An 18,770-nucleotide genomic window follows, 5' to 3' on the forward strand; every position below is an offset into this window, starting at 1 on the left:
GTTGACAAAGTGGTTGTGACGCAAACGCTGCGATAAATTTGATGAAGTTGTAACGGCACGTGTATCATCGTAAGCACACAAATAATATCAAAAAAACATCCCCTGAGCAATTTTTCTTCGTTTCCAAGACAATATTTCAAGATAAGAGACTTGTTTAATAAAACTCGTTCAGGACAAGACGAAAAGTGTCTGCGAATCTTCAAAAACCACAATTAAAAAATGTTTTCTTATTATATTTTTGCCTCTAAGAGCAGTGTCTCCTCTTAATTCACATCAAATACAAAATATTTTTAAAAAATGTTGTTATTGGAAAAGATTTGACGCGATTCGATTTGTAACCCTTATTATTCAATTCAATTCGCTTTGAAAGATTTTGATATTTGCACACCTCTACTTCTTTTGAGTTGTGAATGCGAAAGCATGAATGTCGTTCTACCGCTCCCTTGGTTTTTCTGTGGTGTAGTGGTGTGACTGGCCACATGTCGCTGGCAGATGGCCAAGCGCATGCTTTCATGACATGGCGGTGCCACACTGAGCTCAGTCGTGCGGCCTCTCTGGAGTGTGCCCGGACAAGCTCTGGCTCTGTCGCCACCGATCCCTCCTCTTACCGGCGGGCGCGCTGCTGTGTGTGCTGCGCCGCTATGGAGAGGGCTTCTCTGGTGGCTTTTTTTGGAATTACGCCGCACAAGAGCCAATGGGAGCATAATACATGACAAATCGGCTTCCCTTGGGAAAGGAGATTTTAGGTGCCGTTTGGAAAGCGTTTGGAGTGGTTTCAAAGCTGATGATGTCGGTTCGCTCTAGGGGACAGCTGATGTTTTCGCATTAATAAATGGCGACGTTGGCGTGCTCTAATCCAGAACGTGGCTTATGTCCGGTGCTTGCGCAGTGGCAGCAGCACTATTTCTTTTGTATGCGCAAAGCTTTTGCACATGCTATTCTAAAACCCACTATTCTCGGTAAGCCTATGGGCACCAAGAGACCGATGTTGCAGCCAGTTTCATTACGCCACCGCTGCTTCCATGCATCATGGGAGCTGTAGTTTTTCTGCTTGAGCGATGACCCCGCAGAGGGTCTGTGCGAGCAGAGCACAAAGCAGCACGAGCTGTCTTGTGAACTGATGCCTGCCTCCTACGAACTAGTTATTGTGGCGTTACGCGTGCTTGGAACGCTTAGTGAAATCGGCCTATTAAAGAGAAGCTGCGACAAAATTCTTGCGTCTATTTGATTGTCTAAATGTCGACCATGTTCTGGCCACACCACGGAGACACCAATCTTTTTTGCTCAAAAAGTCGGCAAAACATTATTTAAAAAGAATAAACCGAATGGGGTTACGTCACTCGGGCTTAAAAGCAGTGCCGCTCTGCAGAAGCATGGAAGCAAGCTGCATGCGCACGTGCCGTGTGGCACCAGATTTCCCCTTCCCTCCCGGATTATTCAACTCTTGCAGGGAGCGGGAACTAAAAACGGCCAGGTTGTGACATGTTGACGACACCAAGCGGCAGAGCTCATAACAACACCAGCCCCGAAGCAGTTTTTTCCGCGTTGGGCCAGTTGACGTTACGTCTCCCGTGATGTGTCGCACTCTCCGACGGCTAATATTCAAGTGCTCGCCGGAATAAATTTTTTGGAACTAGAAATGAGGCTATTTGTCCAAAATATAAGCATGTGATTCTCATTAGCCGATACTCTCGATCATGTTTCACTTATTTCTGAACGTGATAGGTATATTTTAAGTTTCTGTTCAGTGTCCCTTTAAGCAGTTGCCTATTATTGGAAGAAATGTAAATCCTAAGAAATCGTTGTTTGTTATTGAAATGTGGGGCACACTTTTTCCGGCAGACCTGCTGCACATCTCGGGTATCACCCATGGCCACGCGCTGGGCCTCCAGAACCAGGGGCCGCAGCAGACTGCGCACGCAGCCGAGGCCGACGGGGCGGGGCACTCCGGGCGGGGCACGGACGTGCTGGACGCCCCGGACTCTGAGATACGCCTCGAGAAGAGCAACATCCTGCTGCTCGGACCCACGGGCTCTGGTGGGTGCCCCCCCCTCTCTCCCACGTGCAGTGAGGACTTCGCAGTTTTTGGGAGTAGCAGGTCATCGGTATTGCCGTCCCGTGGCATCAAGGGGGGAAGGGTAAAAACTGGAGTTGAACGTTGAATGAGGACAAACAAGAAAGAGAGCGACTGAAGACCGGAAAAAGAAAGCAGATGATACACTGTAATCTGTTGCAGGTTAGGGAAAGCTGGACAAGCTCCTTCCAAGAAGCCCTCCACTCTTTCCTCCTTAGCAGAGTGAATACTGGATAAGGGGAGGCCATGAATCTTTGCAGTTAAGAAACTAAAAACAGTAGGAACATGAACGAAGGACAAACAGAAGTGCACAGAGCGCCGACCAACAACTGATTTTTATTAGAATTACTGTGCAATCCACTTATAACGATACCACATATAACGATGTACTGCTTTTAACAATCAGTTTCTAGACAAACGATTAGTTGCTAGTCCAGACGCAACAATAATTGGCTATAATATAATAGAATTTAGGGGTTTCCTCAATATCGTTATAAGTGGATTGCACTGTACATCAGAATGTTTTTGGTTTCTTAATGCATAACAGATTTTTCCGAATTTCAGCAGTACTGCAATTATGGCAAGCGGAGAACTTTGTGGAAAAGTCTTGTTTCGCTTTTCTTAGCCTGCAACGGACTACAAGTGTATTCATTTTTCTGCAATGTGGCGACATTGTGCAATTGCTTGTCAACCTTAGTTTCTTTTTCTTTTTTTTACAGCGAAGCTGTTAAGGGCTAGCTTCCCCAGTATCGCGTCCGCGGGCAAACAAATGTCGACACAAAACTCTGGACAGCTACCGCCATCTATGAGCAACAACGGCAACCAGACAACCGGCTTGCTGGTTGTCCGGTTGCCGCCGTTGCTCATAGATGGCGGCAGCCTTTCCAGCCTTTCCACTCTGGTTTTCACCAGAGTGGAAAGGCTGAATTTCTCTAGGCGTCGTCCTAGAAGTCGTCTTCGAGGTCGTTCTAGGAGCAGTCCTTATAGACTTCCTAGATGTCGTCCTCTAGGAGTTGTCCTTTAGGTCGTCCAAGAAGTCATCTTTGAGGTTGTCCTAGACGTCGTCCTCTAGGTGCCATCGTGGACGTCGGAAAGATAACAAAAGTAATCATGGAGAAGGGGAACAAGGGGGACAAAGGACCAACACAAATCTCCAAACACAGCTATAGTCCGTTGCAACATAAGAACAAAGGGCGAGGGTAAGACGAGCCGGGGAGGAGGAAGCAAGCAGAACGCTGGAGAAGAGAGGGAAAAACCTCCTTTTCTCTTTAGCGTTCCGTCTGCTTCCTCCTCCCCGGCCCGTCTTACCCTCGCCCTTCGTTCATAGGTTGCAACAGACTATAGGTGACTGGTGCACGACCGAACAAATCCGCCTGGTCTGGGTATCGAACCCGGGACCTTTCCATTTCCAGTGGAGCGCTCTACCAACTGAGCTAACCAGGGCTTAGAAGTCAGTAGAGCAAACGGGTTTTATCAGCTGCCACCAGTCTAACACCCAACAAGGGTGAAAGACTTGTATTTTAAGGTTATGAATATAATGCAATTAAATGCAATGGTGCAAGCAAGCTGGACAAGAATGACCAAAGTAATCCCTGGAGGAGGGAAACAAGGGGTACAAAGGACAAACACGGCTAGGTGACTGGTCCGCGACCGAAAAAATCCGCCAAGTCCGGGTATCGAACCCGGCACCTTTCCACTTCCAGTGGAGCGCTCTACCAACTGAGCTAACCAGGGGTCAGAAGTCAGTAGAGCAAACAGGTTTTATCAGCTGCCCGAACCTGGCAGATTTTTTTCGGTCGCGCACCAGTCACCCAGCTGTGTCTGGAGATTTGTGTTTGTCTTTTGCCCCCTTGTTCCTCTTCTCCAGGGATTACTTTTGTCATTCTTGTCCAGCTCGCTTGCACCTTTGCATTTAATCGCATTACAATTAAAAGTAAAGATAACAGCTTCGCTGATCCTCCATCTTCACATGAAGTGGAAGGGCTCTACATTCTTTTTTGCTCTTTATACCATGCATGATACAGGTACAGGTTTTTTTTTGAGAAGTCAAGCTAAAGAAACACAAAATATTGTTCTTGAAGGCGGTACTTTGCTGCTGCTTTGTGTTCATTAAAGGCTCGGCAGCAAGCTGGGCTCACCAGGACCACCGACGTCTGCTTCTATGCCCCACCAATTCAATGTGGGATAATGCTAGCGGACGTTTACCTCAGGATTTATTACACAAACTCTCCGCGTGGCATGGAATTGTGCGGGCTCCGTCAATGACAGGTGCAGCCCTGGGGTTTTTTTCTTTGGCTTTTGGGGCTGCTTTTGCGCAGCGAGGCTGCACTGCGTCCCAAGGGCGGGTGGTGCAACTGCCTGGGTTGCTCGTTGCAGGTAAGACGCTGCTGGCGCAGACGATTGCCCGCTGCCTGGACGTGCCCTTTGCCATCTGCGACTGCACCACCCTGACGCAGGCCGGCTACGTGGGGGAGGACATTGAGTCGGTCATCGCCAAGCTGCTGCAGGACGCAAACTTCAACGTGGACCGGGCTCAGCAGGGTGGGTGCACTCACTCCCTCATCTTCTCCCTCCTCGTCTACCTTCTTTCTTCAAGCCTCGTGTCGGGCAACACTGACTTCGGTTCTGTACGACTCAAACACTTCCTTGGTGGCACTTGTGAGACATTCCTTTAAGGGATGTTACTGTTTTTACACGATTGGAAGTCGAACCCCCCCATGTTGCGTGTCAGCAAAACAAGAAAAAAAAATCATGCTTTAGGGGAGCGTTCTACGGCGAACGTGGGAGAATAACGGGGCGCCTCTTTTGAATGCCTGGCTTCTGGCACACGCTAGACGCCTTCTGGCGCGCTTAGCTGCACGTGCACGCACGAGATGCCGAGGGGCTATCCCAGTTAGGAAGCTCGCGTTGGTGGCGAGACGACTGCACTCTTCCCTGTTGTTCTTAATGTCTTTCGTCCGTACCGGTGCTGTCGTTCCTGTCAACATCGCTGCTACGTTCCCAAGACACGCCGTCGGCATTGTCCAATGAAACCTCACACATTACAAACGACCGTCTGAACTGCATTCTCCGTGCTTGCTCGGCGATTGCGTTGCACGGGTAGGGATTGATTGCGCACTTCTGCGCGACGTACGTTGCAAGCTCGACCTCTAAAGGCCCGTTCACACACTTGCAACCGAGTACGACCGAGTTAGACAAGACCAGTTTTTAAGCCTCTTGCGAAGACGTAATACCATGTGCACTACTGCGCAGCAGATCCTAAGTTGTCGGAAAAGGCTTAAAAACCAGTCTCGTCTCTGCCGGTGCTACGCGGTTGCAAGTTTGTGACCAAGCCTTAACCCCGGAAAGCGTCCAGATGTATCCAGATTCTGTCCCGCAGAAGTCTTATGTGGCCTGCCCAGAGTAGTCGCATTGTGGTGTTCGTAAACCACATGATAGGAATCGCTCAGTTGAATGCACTCTCATTCTAGGCTTACACATGCGCATCATGTTTGCACGCTACACACAGCACGGCTGCTTTCATTCTCTTGTGTTCTAGCCTGCTCCTTGCGCCTAGTCTGCCAAAGCAAAAGATTCTAACGACACGAGCGATGCTGTTGACACCGCCGGTAGAAACGCGGGAGGGAGGCGGGGAAGTAGCCCTTTTTCTCTGTGTGACGGCAAAATTTTAATTGTTGTCTTGCAGAAATGGTCACGCAATGAGGAAGTCACGTCACTTCTGCTTCTTTCGCGATTGCCAGTGTAGTTTCAAACACCATCGTTCAGCTCGGTCCTGAACAAAACAGAGATGTTGTGACAGTCCGTGGTGACCGAGTAATTGACCTTACTCGCGTTCTACCACCCTCTAAGCTTGATGATTTCATTAAATCGAGGCTGGCAGGGGGCTCGATTCTAGGTAAGGGTATGCACCTGACCAACCTTTAAGAAGGGAGGGTTTCAACAAACACCGTCTGGATTTCTAGAAAGTTTTGCTTAGAGCAGATATTTCCTGGAATTGGTATTTTTCGGTTTTATCTGATTTTGTACTTTTGCCACTGGCGATTTTCGGTCAAAACTGAAAAACCTACGGCTTAGTTACAAGGTATAGCGATAAGAAGACATCAGCAAATTCTAGGAATGAAAATAGTTACTTGCTAATGGCATGCTAAGAAGTTAACATTGCCAAAACAGTTATGCTAAGACATTTACGTTGCAACCACAGATGCTGGAAGATGGTTTCATGAAAGCGTGGTTCGGAGTAGGAATGAATTGTGCAAAGTTGCAGCTCTACACGGATGTATACCAATCTCGTGTTGGCGACAATTGTGGACGACTTCTGCCACTAGCCGAAACTTTTGAGAGACCTTCGGAGCGACGAAGAGGGCCGAAATTTCTCCCCACAGGCATCGTGTTTCTGGACGAGGTGGACAAGATCGGCGCTGTGCCAGGTATCCACCAGCTACGAGACGTGGGCGGAGAAGGTGTTCAGCAGGGCATGCTGAAGATGCTGGAAGGCACCCTGGTCAGCGTCCCCGAGCGCAGCTCTCGCAAGCTCAGAGGCGAGGCCCTCACTGTGGACACGGCCAACATCCTCTTCGTGGCGTCAGGGGCCTTCAACGGCCTCGACCGCATCGTGGGCAGGAGGCGCAACGAGAAGGTCGGTTAACACACACATTTTTTTGTTTTTTTTAGAAAAGTATATTTGAAACTTGCCTGCACATGAACCCCTTTGACGCCCAAAACTTTACTTGAAATACTTCAGAACCTAGAAATCCTGGCGTGGTGCTGCAACACATAGAATAACATAAATCTGGTCTCAGAAATAAAATAACCTTTCTTCGTAATTACGTTTTCGAAATGTTCATTGTCAGCAACATTGGGCATCGGCTTAAGTTAAGTTTTCAATGGCACAAAAAGCAACATAGGCCATGCTGCATTGGGCATTTGCGGCATTATTTTACGTGCAATGACCGAAAGCAGTTATGACCTGGGAGAAGGCACAGGTGCACTTCGCATTTTGCGCGGTACGAACACTTGTAACTGAATTTGCAATATTTGTGCCTGTTTTTTTTTCTTTGAGTTTCGAGGTCAGTGGTGCATGCCATCATACCTTACATCCCCCTGTGAACATTGGCTTTAAAGGGCAAGTGATCTGTTTTGAAGATGCAATTCAATTCTTCACTGCTAAGCGCAACTATCCCCGCCCTTGCGATAGAGGGCGGTAAATTTATTGAGGCGCACATGACGTGGGAGAAATAAATCATTCTTGAGTTGTTGCTGCTGAGCAGCCCTGGGCATCAAAAGGTGAAGCCGTATTTGCCCGAGGGAGAAACCTCAGGGATTCCTCCGTGGAACGCTGATCACATGACGAAAACGTGCTTTCGCTGTGTGGCACAGTAATGTCGCCTTTGCGGCGGAGGGCAGGGGGAATGCTCAGGCGGTACATAATCCTTGTCTGGTGGCAGATCAGCTTGTTTTTTGTTTTGTTTTTATTTGTTTGTAAGTATTGCCAGACACCTAGAGGGCGTTCAAGGCAAGGATGATCAGGGTATAGCATGTGCACTACAATGTAGACAATCAAAGAATAACATTACATCAATGAGCTTAGGCAGCATGACAACGCAGAGTGACAAGCGCCTACTAATATTGAAGAAAACCTAAAGCAGCACTCAAAGACACTCGAGACAGAGAAATGAAAAATTATTCTAGGGCATTAGGAGGGGACACTACCTGGGAATGTCAACTTTTGAACCGCTCACTCAATCGGAGTGATATTTGCAGGTGGTGTTTGTAGCCATATAGAGGTAGGGCATGCAAAGTTTCAGCCCCGTGAACCAATTTTATGGGGTACTAGTATTAGCCCCGAGAAGTTCGCGTGGCGCCCCCTTACGGCGAACTGGAGTGACGTCACGGCGAGGACTGAATTTTTCCCTGACTCGTCCGCTCGCCCTGTGGAGGCTGTGACGACGTTAGCTGTCGCCAAATTAGACTGCTAACGTCAACATCTCTTCCACTGTCCCGTCTTGCATGTGAGCGACAAAGTTGAGGAGAGAGTTGCATTTTCTGCTGATGTCGCGCACATTCCTCCGTGGCTTTCGCTGCTGTGTGAATACCATTTTTTAATCCGATATGAAACCAGAATCATGGTACATTTTAGAATCTTGAGTAAAAACAATGTGTTTAAAGGCATGGGCAGTAGAAAGGGGGAAGTCCTTTTTGTATGAATATTGAGCGACTGACTGATCTCTGAGGGATACAAAAGTGATGTGTGGGATGCATAAAGGAGGGCTCGGGTAAAAGGAGAATTCCTTCAACTGCTTGCATTAGACTCTCATCTCTATACCTTTGGGAACGCTGCACGTAACTGGTGACTATACCTTAAAGCCCCGTAAGCTCGCCCACCCAAAATGGGAAGATACCGTAAGTGGTGAAAAATAGGGGGTAGGTGATCTTTAAAAATGCAACAGCAAAAGATTTATAATTTTTTGCTGTTGCACTTGTGGTTTTCAAAGCCCCAATGTTTATCGCTAATTTCTAAAAAATTTGCGCTAAACACTGGGGCCTTGGGAACTGACACCGCAGTTCGCGAACACAGCAAATTCCCGTTCCACGATGCAATAAACATGGGAGAATTCCCTACAAACACCCCGTCATGAGAACGGATACCACAGAACCCTGATGCAGCAGATTCGTGCTTCACGGTGCGATAAACACGCTGGAGACCGCTATAAACCCGCGTATCGTGGGAACTGATATTGCTGTCCAAAAAGCACGGGAATGAGCTACAAGTTTGCATGTCACAAGAATGAATACCGCAGATCGCAGATGTAACAGATTCGCGTGTTACAGAGAGATAAACACGAGAGAACCCGTGGCAAGCAGGCTTGTCACACTTATCGGTACCGCAGATCCCGCAGTTGTTGCAATTCCCGCCCGACATTGCGTGATCATTACCCGGCAGGAATCGGGGGGGTGGGCTATGTTTCTGGAATTTTAATAATCTGCCCCCAAAACGGGGATGAGCGTTCATAAGGGATTTTATACCCGTGCCACACGGGCAACTCGAATGCCATTTACAACGAATGTCATTCACCCCAAATGTCATTTGACTGGTGCTACACGGCCTACACGAATGGCATTCGCTGCAAATGTCATTTGCCACCAAAGGGGTTCGGCGGAACTCATTCGCACTCAGTCATGGGCCAGATGTGTAGCCTCTACCCCAGGCCCCAAGTAAAAAAACACCAATGTGATTACGTTCATCAAAGTAGATCCGTACTAAAAGTTATTTATTTGTGTTCGTTTTTATGTATGCATTCCTTTATACTAGATTTGAAGCGCGGCTTGTCACATAATTGCAAGCGACTACTCTTTAACCCAGTAGACACAGCCACTTTGCCTGCGTCGCCATCTTTTTCGCGTTTCTTCTCGGTTTGGTTACGTTTAGTTCGAACTTCGAAGTTCCTTCCGATGGAGCCGCAAGCAGCCGCGATCGGTGCGCTGGGCAGTGCGCAGCGAAAGCAGCAGCCAGAGCCACGGAGTTTGAGAGCAGCTGCCCTTCAATTTCACGAACGCGAGAGTGAGCGTCCTCAGCTTCGGCTTAGAGCCTTTGCTGCTCGGCACGGTGCTTGGCGCGTAAATAAATGAGGGCGCTCATTAACCGTCGCATCCGTTTACCGTCCTTCGGTGCAAGGACCGACACTCGCGACTGTACAGGCGCCATTTCCTTTCGCTTTGGTCAGCTTCTGCCTTTGGCTTTGGCTTATTGCAGCTACAGCAAATAGAGCGTCACTCACAAATGAATTGCAGCGGGAACGCAAAAAAACAAAGTAATTGACTGCAAAATTTGTTTAAAACTACCTATAGACACTTTTAGAGATCATAACCTTGAACAAACATATTTAGCTTACAAAAAACTTTACAATTCGTTTTCTTCAGAGAGCAGGCACTATCATCATCATGGCGCAAAATGACATTCGAAATGTACGTGTAGCACAGGCTTGAAATGGAATGTCATTCGGTGCCCAAATGAGATTTGCCCTGAATGGCATTTGCCATGTCTGTGTGGCATGGGTATTACGGTAGGTGTGCCAGGACACCGTGCCGAGACGCATACCTATTGTCCTGTCTTCAGTTGCAGTACCTGGGGTTCAGACCTTGGCCCTCAACATATTCTCGCAAAACATTTAAAACTGTTTGAACACTCCACTTCACAAGCAGAGCACGTAGAGTCACTCGGAGTGCGCTGGGATACCGCGCTGGGACGTGTCCTCAGTGTCCCCCCCCCCTCCGCCCATCCGGTTGCAGTACCTGGGGTTCGGAGCCCCCGTGCTGGACTCGCCGGGGCGGCGTGCGGCGTCCCAGGCCGGGCTGGCCAACGCCTCGCCGCACTCCAGCGCAAGCGACGACAACGCGGAGCGGGATGCCCTACTGCGTGGCGTGGAGGCACGGGACCTGATCGAGTTCGGCATGATCCCTGAGTTCGTGGGGCGCTTCCCGGTCCTGGTGCCCTTCCACAGCCTCAGCGAGGACATGCTCGTGCAGATCCTCACCGAGCCCAGGAACGCACTGGTGCCCCAGTACCAGATGCTCATCGGCATGGACAAGGTGCGCTTTTCTCTCTAGCCTGCTTCATTTTGTGTGCAAGCGATGCAAGATCTACAAGCATTTGCGTGCTTGGCAGGGACACTGGAATCCCGTAGCTCACCCTTGTAGCTTCTGCTGCACTTTCCTGTATCCTTTCCACCTTGCCCCAACACGGGCCCCCTCGTAGTTTCGGAGAGGACCCTTAGAGAATAATCTTCCCCGCAGAAAGCCGAGGTTGTATGTCAACCTTTAAAAGTGTCAGTTTACTTTTCAGTGAGCATACTTCGAGCCACTCCTCTCTGTGCTAACTCGTGTTCTTTTTTCTTTTTTTTTTTTTGATAGCCAAAGGGGTTTTTTTCTTGTTTTTTGCTTGCTTCTTTTTCCTTAGCTTCTAGTTCTTTCCCTACTTTCCTAGTCCTTTATTGGGTTGTCATGTGTGGCAGTTGCTTGGCATGCACAAAACAAAGCAATAGGAAGGTGCAGGTGTGAGCCCTTACCTCCAAGTAAGGGCGACGTCATAGTCCACCCACATCCGGTTGTTTGTGTCATTCCCACACTTATACGGCAGAGGTTCAACATGATGACACACTGTTTGACCCCACTTACACATTTTGGAATCTATGCACTTTTGCGAGTCTGGCGCTCGAGCCTTCCGCAGTGCCCTACAGTTGTCTGCCTTAAAGGGGCGATGCACTGATATTTGTATTTTGCTCAAATACCGCTTAGGACGAATCCCTGATGTTAATGATCTGTGAAATACCCGTTTGTTTTCACCACATGCAATCGAAGTCGCAGAAAAAAAATAAAGAAAAACGAGCAGAGTTCACCCCCTCAACTCGCAGCCAGAACAAGCGGCCCCGTGATTTGGAGCCGATTATATGCCGCCAATGTTGATCATAGCCATGCGCTGGAGTTGACATGGCACAGGACACGCGCTGATTTCCAGACATTGTTATGGTTCGGCTGTAGTCGTCATTGCAGCGATTGGACACAGGACACTACCCGAATGTTTCTCGAGCTATTGATTATCACGAGTCCAAATCGAGTGTCCACGCCATGCTCAGGTCCAATCTATGAGCCGTATTCAAATATCGTCACTGGGCGGTACTGCTACCGCCCAGCTACATCATCAGGTTCTTCGAAGGAGAGATTGAATGAAAACACTCGGTTTTGTCCTCGAAATTACAGCGCAACAAAGGAGTTTCTTGGTCAGTGGCGTTGCGTGCGAGTATCCTTGAGTCCTACTAGTGCCAGTAAGTTCGTGTAAAGTGAAAAACATTCCAACTGAATATTGTTGCACCGCCCCTTTAAGCTCCCGACACACAGCCTCGGTTTTCTGCAGAGATGACCGTTGTAGCGTCCTCCTTTTCTAAAGTGCGAGGAAGACTGCATTAGGGCAAGTTGAAAGGTAGAGAGAATATGGGAAAGGAGGAAAAGTGGAAAGCGCAAAGTATACATCGGCCTTTAGACACGTGCGGTGGCTGCGGAATCAGCTTGAGTCGTTCCTTTTTCATTCTAAGTTTTAGTGTTTGCTGCAATGCTGACTCATGCTGTTTGGGGCTGTTGCATAGAAGTTCCCGTTGTGTGCCACTTGATTCTGGCAGACCAGTGCCGTAGTGGCAACCAGGGAACACTCCTCGGCTACCACGGTACTCTGTTAGCCCACCCGCGAAAGGGAGCCATTGGCACGGCGAGCACATTTCGACTGAGGGCTCTCCTTCCATGTAGTGTAGTCTTGGAGTCTGCTGTCGCTGAACAAACTGAGAGGAGGCACTCTTTGTGTACTCAGCCTGGATCAGTGTGTGGGACCGTGAGAAGGGCGAATGTGAATGTCGTTTCAGGTGGAGTTGACCTTTGACCAGGACGCCCTGAGGGCGATAGCCCGGCTGGCCATGGAACGCAAAACCGGAGCCAGAGGTCTCAGAGCCATCATGGTAAGTCCCTGTTGAACAAACATGGAGATTGCATTTTGCTTCTCACCCCCGGGAAAGGGCATTCATCCCACTTTTAACCAAAATTCTGAGTTTGCTCTCTGATCTCTGTTCCGATTCCGATTGACCGTGGTTACTATTCCGGTGCAGTTTCTGATCGCAGTTTTGATCCCAGTATTCTTTTTTATCTTGGTGCCTATTGCCATCATGGTTTCATCGGAATGTGATTGTGATTCTTATCCTTTTTACCTTGGTTGTGCTCTAATGAAAATGCTGTGCCATTTGCACCAAATTGCGCCATGAAGGAAAGTTTGCCACATCTTGTGCCAAAATTAAATTTTTGCTAAAAATTACATTACGCCTGCGCCGAGATTAACTTAAACGAAGGGAAAAAAGTTAAAATATTTAATTATTGGTTGATCTTAATAATCAGAGAAGTAGAAAGAAAGAAAAATGTTACCAATATGTAATTCCGCAGCATCTCTACTCGCCATATACTTTCTTTCATCTTAGATATCTAAGAGCACAGCCGAAGGCTCAAACCCCCAACACACACATTAAGAGCTCAAATCACGGGGCATTCGCTGTGCTTGATTGGTTTAAATGAAAGAACCCGCCCAGAGAGATGACGAATGCCATGATTGTGTGCTTTTGACGCCGTTTGATTGGTTTCATTAGCTGGTGTCGTCGGCTGTGCATTGACTTACGATGAAACAAAGTATAGAGGCTGCTCGTTATCCACGCTGACCTCGTCATCGTCTGAATTTTCGGACGATGTCGGCAATGTCGGGAGTTAAAAGTTGCAAAAAAATTGTGCAAACTAGTGCAATTGTGGCTGCTGTAGTAAGACAAAACCAGGGCCCTTCACTGCTGATGAGATCACCTGATTAGCATACGTCTGCCACAAGCCTCCACTCTGTGGCTACGATACACCATGACACCTCTGCCACTCGCATCAACTTTCACCGCCTCACACCAGCGTGCATGTGTTGTGCTTCACTGGTTGCACTGGAGTGCTAGGAGCGGCGGCTGACATGGGGGTGCGCCTGGCCTAGCGCAGTAGGTTCTGAAATTATTTGATTGTAGGTTGATCTCTAATTTTTAAAAGCTGACAGGGAGAGGATGAAAAAAATGTGGGTCTTTATATCTTTACATACTAGTCAGTAGAGTTTCTGTGCCGCAGTCGATGGAAAGGGTAGCGAACTTCAACTAACTCTGGCTCCAATTCCGCTAAAGCTCAGGGCTGCTTTTTGAAGTGCAACTGGGTGATTCCAGATAAGATCGACCAAAGAGTGACTGGTCAACATTTTTAAATCAACTGATGTTTTTATATGCCATTGCCTAGTGTCAGGTATAAACAAATCCACACTTAATTCTGACAAAAAAAAAAAAAAAAAATTGGGGGACAGGAAAAGTTGTAAGGCATGAGGAGGTGGACAGTTGCATTAACGCGCGCTGATGGAGGGGGCACGTTTGAGAGTGAATAATTAAAACAATAAAATTAGGATAATTCTAATACTTTTTAGAAACAAAGTATGGGCAAAATTTGGAGACCTGTATCTCATGAAATAATTTATCACCATCATATACTTTTCAGACAGTATTCTACTTATATATGGCTATTATATGATATATATATTAGGTAGCTCAGTGATATGGTAATCGTGATATATCTAGGGAAACATAAAAAAAAATAAAACAACGAAAAATTTTAATGTAAATTAAGAAAACATCACCTTCAATTTTTTTAAACTTTGGGTTCCTGTCATTCTATTTAGGCATCCATTTCTATTAAAGACATGTTTCATTATATGATTGAGAAAGGAGCCATAACTCCCCAAAGTAGGGTACTTTTCCAAAGCCTACACTTAGTAGTGCCCTATATGAGAAGTCACTCGAAGTTCCAGTTTCATGAAACTAGCACACATATTTTATATATTTTTATTCAGATGAGGCCATTGATAACTATAGCAATCATTCACACAGTAAAAGTGAGGAGAAACTACTGCGTACAAGGAGGTATCATATTACGGACTAGTTATCCGAGAAAAGATCATGCAGCCATTGGCCACTGAGAATTTTGTTTACTTTATTGTACTACAACACTATATGCTCGTTTCTCTTCCCCTCTATCTCCATCTTTCTCTCTCATATATATCCCCGACTTCTAGAATAAAAACATATTTAAGCATTCCCTTTCTGCGTGATAGTGTTCTGTGGCTAGCAACAATCACTTCGCAAAGATCACAATTATGGTGCAATAGCTGACGGAAGTAGCAGACAACACTCCTCGCTGGTTGTGTTAAAATGGCCAATACAATCTTTTTTCGCATTTCTCCGCTCGCTGTCAAGGATAAGGGGGTTCGCTTTAACCAGCAAAATATGGCTGCCGATGTCTGTTTACTGAGCAGTTGTGCCTGTCACCATCCCACTCTCTGACGTCACGGGCGACAATATCAGGCGGAAAGGGGCACACCGACAGACAGCAGAATCCCCAAATACTCGAACCCCGCCTAAATACAATGGAGCGTAAACACTGTCGCCATGTTAACTTAGGAAAGGTTGACATGGCGACAGTGTTTACGCTGTAGGTAAGGAAAAGCATGGCGTGTGGTATGAGCGGATCCTTACACGAGGTTTAAGGTGATGAGTGATGCAGTAACTTGCTCATTCTCAAGTGATGAGTAAACAGATGTTGGCATCTGCTCCAAAAGCATCAGTGGCTGCTCGAAACCAATATTTTGCCTGCTACAAAAAGTCAAATTCCACTTTTATCATTCTAATTTTGATATTAGCTACTGATTATTATTATTATTTAGGTTTTGTTTGGTTTGTAATTTTGATCACAATTTTAGTGCTATACTAATATTCCCAACTGGCGTCATCACTTTTGTGTCGGCATATAATGTTAACTTCTATTCTGCCCATATCCAAGCAATGGTCCAGATTCTGTTATGAACACCTATTTGGTTCCCGCAATGACTTCAACCGTACGACACACATTCTGACCTCGCGTACTCTGAATCGCTTTACAGTGTACCACTACGGACACTACGAGCTATGTTAGCCAACCCAGTGCTATATGCATGCCACGTGACTTCACACTCCACACTTTGCTCCGCCCAACCAAAAGTCATGTGATACAGTCCAAGCTACAGATTGCTTCCAGTGGCTTGATGCACTGTGGCAGTATGGGCACCTCCATTCTCCCAAAAAAGAGCACATAATGTGAGTCGTCCTCAGTAATGAGACAAAAATGCATCCATTTACCCAGTTCGTTTCCAACAATTCTGTCTATAATGTGGGGTATGAACATTAACAGGGTTCATATTAACGAGGCACTACTGTATACCAGTCTGAACAGTGTCTGAATCTCGATTCCCGTCTTCCCCCCGCAGGAGACCATCCTCCTCGAGCCCATGTTCGAAATCCCCGGCTCAGACGTGGTCAGCGTACACATCTCGCACGAGTGCGCAATGGGCAAGTGCGCGCCGCTCTACATCAAGGGCCGCCCCGGCGACCGCGAAATGTACGACGACGTCCCACCGCCCGATCAAGAGAGGGCCGTCAGCTCCTAGGGCGGCCCAACGTTGGATCCCCTCTGCGGTTTCCACATTTCTTCTTTTTTTCATTTTTTTTTTTTTTTTTTTAGACAAATTGACTTGTTGACGCATCCCCGGGACTCGGAGAAAACGCGCCTCGTCGACAGCACGCCGTTTGTCTTTTCAACTCTCGCAGATCGGCTCTTGGGGCCGGAGGACGGATGTTTTGGGCAACTGTTTTCGCGCGCGTGGCTGGAAATGGTTGGAAAATTTACGGGGCATTGTGGACCGCGTCTCGCGACCAGCTTCGTGTCGGGCCCGGCGCCACCTTCTGGGAATTCGTTGTCGAGTTCTAGCATCGCCGCCAGCTGCCGGGAACGCCCCTTGAATTCCCACCGGGCCCTTCTGTCGCCGCATTCGAAGGCCTGGCCAGATAAAGTACTTTTTATTTGCCTAAACCATCCGGCCTCTAGTTATGATTGGTGCCCGCACCACGTCTCCGACTAGCGTATTTACTGTGTCTGCAAGTTCTGCCCAACGGCGTCTTAGAAGTGTCGCGCCGCCGTCTGCTGCAATTGTGGCGACGACAAAGCTGTGGAGGTGGATGCAGCAGACGCCTGTTCTGCCGAAAGTCGCTTCGCAGCCAGGCAGTCAACTGAAACCAAAGCGGACACGAGACGGGTCGCCGCTGCCACAAGGACCCACTCTATCGTCTGCATATTCACGACCAAACGGCGGGAGTCTGGGTGCTAGACACACCGGTCAAAAACTCGTTCCACCCTTTGTAGTTGTAACGGACGGACTCGAGTTTCGGCTCGTGACGTCATGGTTCGAGGGTCGCAGGAGCCGGAAGCATCCAAACGCGCTTGGCGGAGTTTTGTGCGTCGTGGGAAAACTCGTTGCGATCTCTCTACTACGTGCAGGTTCGTCGAAACGTCTCGTCCACTTCGTGCGAACGCCTCGGCATCTAGGTAGTCCCTTCATCTTCTGGGATGCCCGCGTAACTTTCACCGCAGTCCTTTGTCTTGAAGACAATCGAAGAATCCCCACAACAACATATGGCAAGATTATTCGACTGGGATGTTTTTTGTGAGTTTGTGACCACCTGCAAAAAGCGAGCAGAGAGTAATTTAATGGTGTTTGCTCTTCGTTTTTTTTTTCTTATTTTTGTAAAGAAATTGGCCACCTCGAAGTCAGTCGTTTTTTCTTTGTTTTCTTGAACGCGCTTTGTTGCATTTTTTATGCTTCCTGTGGAGCAGTTCAAGTTTGGAGCGACATCAAAGGACAGTGAATTGTGTTCCATATTCTTCAGAGCTGTAGTGGGATGGCGAACTCTCTGTAAGAGAATTAATTGATTATTTAGTTGTTTGACGATCGTTGAACTTGAGCTCTTTGGTAGAAATGTTTGTGTCCAACGCAAACGGGGGATGGCAGTTGTCCGAGTGCGAAGAAAGCAAAAATAAGGGGTTTGTTTAGAAATTGCACAAGAGGATTTGGCAGAAAAACGAAATGGGAGAGAACCCAAAGGTAATTTTAGGGATAGTAAACATTAAAATGGCATAACTAAAAGGAGTCAGTTTTTTTACAGCTGAGCTGTTAAGGGCTAGTTTCCCGAGTACCATGTCCGCCAGCAAAGATATGTCCACACAAAACTCTGAACAGCTACCGCCATCTATGAGCGATGCCAGCAACCAGACAACCGGCTTGCCGGTTGTATGGTTGCTGCCGTCGCTCATAGATGGGTAGCGGCAACCTTTAAAGCCTTGCCACTTTGGCTTGCCGACTTGCGGCTGGCCATTACTTTATTACCACCATAGTACAGCTACGCTGGTCTTCCTTCTTCACCAGAGTAAAAAAGCTGAAAGTTTTTTTTTTTTTGTCTGTTTTTGATATGAAGAGGAAAGACTGGCGGTTCTATTTTGTCGGAATGGGTGATTTGAGGCCGACTCAAGGAGATGTTTTATTTCCGTTCATTTGCAGCAAAAGTTGCTCGAGAAATGAGTTACACTAAGTCCTTGTTTTAAAGACATGGCTTGTGCAGCCACAATGTAGCCTCATCCTTCTGTGCAAACAGTTGTTGGAATAAATTCAAACATTTTTAAGCAACAGACTCATCACATTACGTTGAACAGCATGCTTCCTTGACTCATTTTGTGCTTGGTTTGGACGGGAGAGTTTTACCAGTGGACATGCCACGTTACTTTGCACAGATGAGCGGTGTTTTACTTTGAAGGGAAAAGCTTTGTCCTCGACGTCGATAGAGCTACTATGTCAGTTCATGACGGTTTCCGGAGCCCAGGGAACCCCGGCACCGTAGCTTGGGATGGAATGCGACATTGCATTTGGCTACGGTTTGTTATGTAAAGTACTACACTTGTTACTGCTGTAAATTAAAACAATAAAAAATGTCATTTACATGAACACTACTCTACTTCGTCTGACTTCCTGAAGGCTTGCTTTGTGTGACACTGATCTTTGTTATGTGGTGCCACTACAAGCCTGCTGATTGCTTTGATTCGCGGGGCATCATGTTGCCTTATTGGGGAGGAGGAACGACCGCGACCAGTGTTGCCAACTCAAAAATTGAACACCCGCAGTCGGAATCCCGAAAACCGCTAAATCCAAAACACAGCGCAAAAAGATTAAACATTTTTTTTT

At 47.4% G+C, this 18,770-nt stretch overlaps 1 protein-coding gene across 1 annotated transcript in view; it reads left to right on the forward strand.

The window, feature by feature from the left end:
- LOC8030332 (ATP-dependent Clp protease ATP-binding subunit clpX-like, mitochondrial) overlaps positions 1-18,533 on the forward strand; it is a 31,452-nt gene extending 12,919 nt beyond the window's left edge. The window contains exons 6-11 of the mRNA XM_029993683.4: positions 1,843-2,037; positions 4,451-4,615; positions 6,457-6,710; positions 10,361-10,660; positions 12,481-12,573; positions 15,969-18,533. Of these exons, the coding sequence (XP_029849543.2) occupies positions 1,843-2,037; positions 4,451-4,615; positions 6,457-6,710; positions 10,361-10,660; positions 12,481-12,573; positions 15,969-16,148 (1,187 nt within the window). The 3' untranslated portion in view covers positions 16,149-18,533. The remainder of the gene's footprint in view (positions 1-1,842; positions 2,038-4,450; positions 4,616-6,456; positions 6,711-10,360; positions 10,661-12,480; positions 12,574-15,968) is intronic.
- Positions 18,534-18,770: the final 237 nt, after the last annotated feature.

Source organism: Ixodes scapularis, unplaced genomic scaffold (assembly GCF_016920785.2).
Source record: "Ixodes scapularis isolate PalLabHiFi unplaced genomic scaffold, ASM1692078v2 PGA_scaffold11__112_contigs__length_91849675, whole genome shotgun sequence".
NCBI classification, from domain to species: Eukaryota; Metazoa; Arthropoda; class Arachnida; order Ixodida; family Ixodidae; genus Ixodes; species Ixodes scapularis.